The following is a 9,112-nucleotide window of genomic DNA, read 5'->3' as shown; positions in this document are numbered from 1 at the left end:
TAATACACTACAAATATACCTACTTGTCTTTCCCCAATCACCATTGCACTTTCAGCCTTCCATATTTCTTTTTATCTGCACCTCATCACTTGATATTTTTACTCACAATACTAGAAGAATTAAGAAAGATACCCTTCTTTTTTGTTTCATCAGTTTCTTGATCATCTGTTTCAGTTGAGATTTCTTGATTGTGAAGTTTTAGTTAATGGTGGTAACATATACAATATTATCATTATTGATAATTATATTTTGTTGTTTTTTTAGATAATTTTCTTTATTATTGTTTAACTGTCGGCTATTTAAGTCTTCCTTCTATTCTAATCGAGAACAAGTTCATCGTAAGAAAACCCTACTTTTTTGTATTACATCCCTGCTCCATCACCCTACTTAATCAAATTATGGAAGGTAATGGTATGGGTGGTGGAATGTTTATGTTAGATCTTGAACTGTCACCACAAGAAAACCCTAACCAATCACAACACCAACCACTTGACAATATAGTTTCTTTTACTCAAAATGAAGTCCCCCAGCAATCATCTTACATGTATACTGCCCCGAGATCGAAAACGCAACTACTTTTAACATTGAGTGATGATGATGAGCCTGCAGGACTTGGTGCTGATAGTAGTGTGGGAAAGAGAAATAGTGTTTCTCCTTGGCAGAGAATGAAGTGGACTGATAGTATGGTCAAGTTGTTGATCATGGTTGTGTTTTGTATCGGAGATGAGCAAGCTGTTTCGGAAGGGAATGATGTGGAGGCCAAAAAGAAGAAGGCCGTGGTCAATGGAAGTGGAACTGGTGCTTTACAGAAGAAAGGCAAGTGGAAATCGGTGTCGAAGGCAATGATGGAAAGAGGGTTTTTTGTGTCTCCGCAACAATGTGAGGATAAATTTAATGATTTGAATAAGAGGTATAAGAGGGTTAATGATATACTTGGCAAGGGAACTTCTTGTAAAGTTGTGGAGGATCAGAGTTTGCTCGAGACTATGGATCATTTGTCGCCTAAAATGAAGGAGGAAGTTAAGAAGTTGCTTAGTTCTAAGCATCTGTTTTTCAAGGAAATGTGTGCTTATCATAATAGTTGCGGTGGCAGTGGTCACCATTCGGCTGAAGTGGTAGGCGAGTCATCCCAAACTCAGCACCAGAAAAAGTGTTTGCATTCTTCGGAGAACTCCCCGAATGTGCCTAATTTAGGTAGAGTGGAGACGGAAGATTCTAAAATTTTAAAATTGGGAAGCAATGAAGAAGATGATGATGAAGACGATGATGATGATGATGATGATGATGATGATGATGATGATGATGATGACAAGGAATCTGACATCGATGTTAAGTCCTCACATAAGAGGACAAGGAATGAAATGTATACTTCAAGTTCAAGATCACCTGCACTTGAAGAATTCAGTAATGAACTAAATTATGTAGCAAAGAGTGAGACGAAGAGTACATGGGAGAAAAGACAATGGATGAGGAACCGTTTGATGCATTTGGAGGAGCAGCGAATGAGTTATCAGCATGAAGCATATGAACTCGAGAAGCAAAAGATGAAATGGATGAAATTCAGCAACAGGCAGGAGAGAAACATGGAGGCAGAAAAGCTTGCAAATGAGAAGACGAGGCTTGAAAATGAAAGAATGGTTCTTGTTATAAAACAAACAGAATTAGAGCTGCTTGATTTTCAACAGCAAAGCATGTCATCTAACAAAAGAGAAGACCCTTCTTCAGTCACTAGATAGGCAGTGTACTGTAAATGTTGTTTTGTTGTTTGTCTGAATCTTTTTATGTATGCTTGTATGGATTTTGCTATGAAGTAATTGCAATAGTTCACTAGTAAAATGTTATTACATTGTATTTATATAGGTAATGCTTGCATGGATTCTGTTTTGGAGTAACTGTAAGAGAGTACTGTCAGTCTGTCACTACTGTGTGATCATTTTGCTCGAATTCTTTTGTATAAGCACTGGTAACGGGAAGATTATAAAACAGACATAGACTTATATTCTATATTCAAAATGACCAATTTTGTATAAGCACTGGTAACGGGAAGATTCTGTTTTGCATGTGTGATTCTCTCTCTTCTTTTCTCTCTTATATTCTCTCCGTTGTGAAAAAATGACAAAAATAGCCGATTTTTGAAAAAATTTAACAAAAATAGTAATTCTGAAAAAAGTGGCAAATTTTGGCCGATTGAATACTCCACTGTCAGTTGGGTATCCCAATTTGTATAAGATACTCCACTAGTAGTTAGGTATTTCATATATGATATACTCCACTGCCAGTTGGGTATCTTGTATAAAGTGGATACTCCACTAACAGTTGGGTATACCATCGGCTAAAATTGACCAACTTTTCAGAAATTGGTTATTTTTGTCAATTTTGTGTAAAAATAAGCTAAATTTGTCATTCACCCCTCCGTTGTCCGGTATCCTCTATAGTCTTAGACTTAGAGTGGTGATTGGCGTGAGAGCTAGCGAAACATGTGAGAAGCGATGAAGAGGCAGTAGGATGGTGGGGTGCATGGGTGAGAGGCACGTGAAAAATATATCGATTTATAAGCACGAAGAGGAGGGCCTACGTAAACCGAAGACATAATCTTGCCTTCGGTTTATGTGGCTTCGTTATTATGAGTATCCATGTTTATAGCTTATGGTTGTAAGGTTCAATTAAAGAAGTTACGGGCCTTTATAGGTGGGCCAGGATCATTTTTGACCGAAGGATCTTAATCCGTAGATTGAGAGACAAAGTGGCAAAAAAAATCATCTCAAAATGCACACCTAGTGGGACTCGATCAATTTAGGTTATTTGTGAATTCTTGAACCGCGGGTGATCTAGAATTTGAAGTATACATTTCACTCCTAGTCCTCTTATGATAAGCACACATTTCCTTGAAAAACAATTTCTTAACTTCCTCCAAAAATATAATTAAGCCAAAAATATGCACACCCAGTGGGACTCGAACCCACAATCGCCTGATTAGAAGTCAGACGCCTTATCCATTAGGCCATGGGTGCTAATGCGACTAGAGTTCTGGAACATTGTTTTAATAAGTTTATTTCGCAACAATTTTAAATATATTTTAAAAACTAAATATTTTGTAGATGCAATGGGAAAAAAGAAAGACGAGGCTAGATCAAATGAGAAGTGCAGCAGGGTCAAAATTATTAATCTTAGTGACAATTGATTCACTATTCAGTGTTCCATTTATTCGGAGTAAAAAAATTGTTGTTTAAGCTATTTTCATATTTTTTACTATACTTGAGTAACTTTTTTTTTATGGATGATGTAATATTTAGGATTACTTGAACAATTTATGGATGATGTAATATTTTGGATCAGCGTAATATCCTAAATTGAGTACTTAATTTTCTGTTTTTAATTTTTTCCTTTTTATATTTTACGATCAACATTAGTTTGTTATATAAAGTTTTGACAGGTTTGTTTATTACTCAACCTGATTAACCCAATCCAACCCGTAATGAGTTGATGTTTTTATAATCCGTATTAAATGTGTTGGGTCGTTAAAAGAGTCAAGCCGACCCAACTCAGCCCATATACAATCTTACTTTTAATTAAACCCTCTCCATTGATATGCCAAATGAATCTGACAATGAACTCGGATAATTTCCCTTGAGTTATAAACTTCTCCCACACAAATTTAGTGACATTTTTATAAATATTAATAACACATCTTCGAGTTCTGCATTTATACAAGAAAATATTATAACTTCAATTAGTATTTTAAGGTCATCCTCCCATACATAATACTCGACTAAACGTGATTATAACTGCTATAATGATCAACTTAAATTAGTTCTACAGCTCGATTACAGTACTGTAAATTGTAAATTTTTCAAACAAAATTTGAATTGTTCATAAAATACAGTTGAATCACATCAGTTCATCTTACAATAGTTCCGTAAAAAATATTAATCACCAAATTCAGACCTGAAATCTACTTGGAAACAAACTTTAATACATATTTATTGTAAAATTATAAAGTTGTGTTTGGTTAAAGATAATGGAATGAATACAATTAATAAGAAATGTACAAATTGAAGGGAAGATTTGACAAAAAAAATGAAATAAGTATAAAGGATCATTACTGTAAGAACCCTGATTTTTGTAATATTTTAAAACTTCTGTGAATAGTAACTTGAGCTAATTAAGTAATACGTATGGGGATCATCATTAAATGAATAGTGGAATTTTGAGAATCCGAGATCATATTCTTGTTTATCGAGGAAAATAAGTGAATGTAAAAGCCGACGGAATTCGAAGATTCACAATTATACTACGTGTTTTCGTATCCGTAAAGAATGGCGTAGAACCGGAAATACTACGTGAAATAAATAATATATCAAGGTATTTCTATGATCAAGAGAAGGAATGGAATTGGTTATAGGATTATAAGCGATAAAAGAAATCGCTACGAAACAAGTCGTTATACGTGGAAACTATCGGAATGGAACGACGATTGCATTTACGATAAATAAACGAATGAGAAATTAAATCCCATGCAAGTTGGCCATGCATAACCAAGTCCTATCTAGTAGTTAGGAGTGTAACTAGATGATTAGAAGCTAACTAGAATAGTTAGTGGAATAGTGTTGAATAGTGATGGGAGACAAACAAGTACACAAGCCATACTTCTCCCTTTTCTCACTTCACCACACAATCAAACCAACCCATACCTTTGCCAAATTATTGTCAAATCTGCTGCATACATCCCATATATTCATTATACACTCCCACACTTTAGCCACAAAAGAAAACAACCACTTTCCCTCACTTAAAGCTCTCCCATTTTTCATTCCAGCAGTTCGGATTTTCTGAGCAAGGGAGAAAGAAAAATTCATAACTCAAAATATACTCATTCAAATATCATGCAATTTTTACCATAGCTTCTCTATATCATGGGTAAGCTTCGTACCAAATTTCAGCCTCAAATTAATATTTTTCAATTTTATAAAAATATTTGAATGAGGTGCTGAAAGGTAACTCCGAAATTTTAACTTGTTTCTTGGTTTTGTTTCTTAAGGATCTAGCCCTTCTAAGTGTTTTCTAAGAAAACCAAGCCTCAATAATCCTAGCACTAACCTTCCTAGTATCCAAGAAGGTATAACTTTCAACCCTTTAAGGTTTTATGGTTGGATTTAAGAGTTATGTTTGTTGTAGTGTTAAGATCCAAAGGATTGTGTTTGTTTGAGTTTGTATTGATTATGTTCTTGCTAAAGACTTGAGATGTTGAGTTGTAATCCATGTATGTGGTACTAGATAGAGCATATAAGGTTCATGTGGGTGGATCTTGAGAAGTACTTGTATTTATGATGGTTATAGGTAGTGATTGTGTTAAGATCAAGTAGTAGAAATTGAGTTTGGGCATTCTTGCACTTGATCTGTTTTCTGCAAGACATTCGGCCATGAAAATGGTTAAAATTTGAAAACCACTGGCCATGACTAGATAGATATTGTTTTATAGTCTCTATACATGTGTAGATCATCATGAGGAGATTTACGGTTTAGGAGTTATGGTCGTTTTAGTGTAAAACATTTCTGCGATTAGCCAACTGCACTTAAGTCCACTTGCATGGTGATTTTGAAGGACTTAAAATAATTTTGAGATTCTGGAAAAATTATGAAAAATGGATATGACAGTAGAGAAGACTGTCCAAAACGAATCTTGGGAAAATATTAATTTTTCGATTTTATAAAAATATTTTGGTAAAGCGAGCGCAAGCGAGAAACGCATAAAAAACCTAGTTTTGACGAACATTTTCTCACGTTCGAGCTTAAAACTCGAAATGGACTTTCTAAAGCGAACGATCGATTTCAAAACCCGACCATGTTATAAAGTGAGAATATAAGTGTTGAGAATGTGACGATCAGAGATTCGTTATATTTGAGTAGTTGCGAAAGTTGCTTAATAAAAGCGAGACGTTAATCGCGTATTAACTTAGACCGTTGGTTTTTGTTTATAGATCGCCAACCAAACACCAGAGACCATACCACTTCGATTACTCGAGGCAAGTTTTCGAAACCCTATCTCATACTATCCATGCTATATATATACTGTTGTGATATTGATGCCATGATTTACAGTTCAAATATATATATGCTTGTCTATGATATCCATGCATACGAATTATGCGATTGTTTACGAAAACAAATTTCGTTTTACACGAGTATGAGAAGTTGAAACGTATTTCAAATATAATATATGATAATGGGAGTTGAAGATATTTTAATAACGATTTAATTCCGGAGAGAGCCGGACGTGAAAGATTTCTATTTCGATAAACAAAGTACGTTCGCGTAATATATATATCAAGCGAACGATTGAGATTTTGACTTAAACTTCGAGAAATATTGGTTTATTCATTTAAGGGACACCCTTACTTGATTGATTATTTTATAAAGCGATATTTAAGGGATTATTAAATATCCAGAAAGTATTTAAAAATATACTGAATAGTTTATAAATAATTTCACGTTATTTAATAAAGATTTAACTATTCAAAGAGCAATTATAGGATACCAAATCATGTTTTGATTATTTGATTAAGGTGTCTCCATTCGTTGGACCTTATTCACAAAATATTTTGTATTTAAGGTTTTTATTAATTCATTGAACCTTAATTAGAAATACTTTGTACTTAAGATTTTATCAATTCATTAAATCCCTCTTATATAATTATGAGACCTTAGATATTTAATATCTTCGGACTTCTAAAAACTTATTTAAAAATAGACATAATTCCCAAAGGTACTTTCTAAATTATTCAAAACTCTTGAAAGAGATTAATCATTTGAAACGTATCAAAACCTTAGGGAACTTAGTCTAGAAGCATAAGAGTTTTGCTTCCTCGTTCAATAAAGAACAAGTGAGTAATATATGTGTCACCCTACTACAAATAGGGATTTGAAAATAATTTTAAATTCAAAACTCCGACAACGCCCAAAGATCAATTGAGTTAAAAGTGATGAATAAATCATCTTATTTAGAGGTCAACTTTTAACGACCTATTCCTTCGAAAAAGGATTTTGAGCAAAAGATATAATTGTTTTGGGACTGGAATGTGGCATGCCCGGCACGGAGTGGTGTCGGGCAGTGACCAAGCGGGGAGTGGCGCATTATGCAAGCGTGGAGTGGCGCATTGTACGGTTATATGGTCTATGTGACCATTGACTTTCGGACTTGCACGACAATGGGAAACCACCGTGTAGTGTCTTGATGAGCCCAAAGGTGGCTAGGTTTGTATTCCTTCTACTAGTAGAGAAAATTTCGTATTCGGCTGATCACCGATACGTGGTTTATTCCAGTATAGTCCCTTTCTTCCATTTTGGAAAAACTGTTGTGAAATATACAACAGAGAGCCGATAAGGCTGAGTTTTAAACAAGGATATTGATGAATATATATCAAATCCATTTGAGAAATCTGCCGATAAGGCTGAGTTTAAATAAGGATGTTGATGATTATATATCAAATCCATTTGTGAAATCTGCCGATAAGGCTGAGTTTTAAATTGGGATGTTGACGAATATATATCACACCCATATGAGAATCTTGGTTCGAGTAACATCTTGAGATTTTGAAATAAAATGAGTACGAGTATAAAATGATTTTGAGAAAGAGATGAATACAAGTATTCATTGGATATACTATTCTAGTTGATTTTGAGAATATTATAAATTTGATACGCATATAAACTTTCAGAACGCTTTGGAGATACAAAGTATAATTATTGGTTTTATTTATCCTTACATACTTAAATATGGGGATATATACCTTGCTGAGCTTTAATGCTCACCCTTGCTTTTATATATCATATCACAACAGACTACCAGCATGGATCAGACCAGGACTGCTGTCCTTAGGCGGGTAAGGAACGCTCGTGAGTTCCGTAGGCTTTTTGTGCGCCAGCCCCGTCAGGTAGATAAGTGGAAATGATTTATTTGATAATGTTTCCAAGCATATAACCTGTGTGTATGTGAGTTTGAATAAAAGGTCGAGTAATATTGTGAAAAGAGAATTATTTAATTAATAAGTGATCGTAACGACCCGAATTCACGACCTTAGATTTGGGGGTGTTACAGAAATGGTATCAGAGCCAAAGGTTATAAGTCTTGGAAATAGTAAAAGTAAAATGGGTAGATTGAGGATCTAAAAGTTAACAAGAACTCTCATCGAGTTCGTAGTCGGATTACTATGGAGTAGTCGCGACGGTAGTACCCAAGGGGACCTTAGCCTTAAGAGTTGAGGCATTGGTTGAGTTATTAACAGTCGATTGAAAAGCCAACATTAAGGGAAGAGAATGAGTTGTAGCACTCAGAGAAAAGATTTCTAAGAGTTATATGCGAAAGAGAGTCTATTGGTTAAGCCGATAGAGTTTGTTGATGGACTACCAGGAGTTATGTTGAAGTGTTTATGTGAAGTGTTATACGGAAATTGATGGAATCGTTTAAGATCGACAGAATGAGGAAAGGAGAAAATTGTACATGATTCTTTTATAATGTTGATATCAAAATGGAGCTAAGTCTCCGGAGAAAGCGGGATGAAGACGATACCCCAATACCATGGGTTGATTGGAAAACCCGAGTCTTGCCACTCATAGCTCTTTATAGAGTGTCCTTGAGGAGACATATTAGGCAAGAATCAAGATGCTTAATTCTTTTACTATTAAGGTTATTACGTTACCTGAATTGGTTGAAAGTATTGTTCCGATAATAAGGGTTCAATACATGACGAACATCGATTCTACCAAGAAGGGTATTCGCTATACCATTGAGGAATCTATGTCCTATAAGGAAGATTTTAGCGTGTCCCAAGATGAGAATGCTATGCGATAATATGAAATCATTTCATCCGTTAAGCCATTATGGTTTGGCACGGAAAGCGAGAATCGACAGAATAATTTTTGAAAAGTTTCATGCTCCTGCAATCAACGCAGCAAGCTCCGAACTACTAGAGGGGAAGACCAATAAGTCTGGCGCAGAATTCCAAGAGTGGGATGTCACTAGGAGCTACGTGTATATTCTCGAAAGGATGTCGTCTTTTGTTAACGCATCAAATCAGGTGCGTGGGCACAACGTTGCGAGTAACTAAAGAGGAAT

The 9,112-nt window shown here is 35.0% G+C and overlaps 1 protein-coding gene, 1 long non-coding RNA gene and 1 other non-coding gene across 3 annotated transcripts; 2 read left to right on the top strand and 1 right to left on the bottom strand.

Annotated features, from left to right (window-relative positions):
• The first annotated feature begins 342 nt into the window (after window positions 1-342).
• LOC141715144 (uncharacterized) lies at window positions 343-1,736 on the top strand. Its single transcript, XM_074518625.1, has one exon. It carries the CDS (start codon window positions 399-401, stop codon window positions 1,734-1,736), a length of 1,338 nt encoding a protein of 445 aa, XP_074374726.1. The 5' UTR covers window positions 343-398.
• A 1,202-nt stretch (window positions 1,737-2,938) lies between these two features.
• Window positions 2,939-3,011, bottom strand: TRNAR-UCU (transfer RNA arginine (anticodon UCU)). The gene has a single exon. It is a non-coding gene; the product is annotated as a tRNA-Arg (tRNA).
• Window positions 3,012-4,679: 1,668 nt separating this feature from the next.
• Window positions 4,680-8,097, top strand: LOC141711117 (uncharacterized). The gene is made up of 4 exons (XR_012571223.1): window positions 4,680-4,917; window positions 5,039-5,116; window positions 5,979-6,023; window positions 7,839-8,097. It is a non-coding gene; the product is annotated as an uncharacterized LOC141711117 (long non-coding RNA).
• The last annotated feature ends 1,015 nt before the right edge of the window (window positions 8,098-9,112 follow it).

This window comes from Apium graveolens, chromosome 3 (assembly GCF_009905375.1).
Source record: "Apium graveolens cultivar Ventura chromosome 3, ASM990537v1, whole genome shotgun sequence".
Classification (NCBI taxonomy): domain Eukaryota; kingdom Viridiplantae; phylum Streptophyta; class Magnoliopsida; order Apiales; family Apiaceae; genus Apium; species Apium graveolens.
This window is presented reverse-complemented; position numbering and strand designations above follow the sequence as displayed.

Bases quoted from the DNA above. Each gene is read 5' to 3' on its own strand.
- LOC141715144 (XM_074518625.1), top strand. From the start codon at position 399: ATGGAAGGTAATGGTATGGGTGGTGGAATGTTTATGTTAGATCTTGAA.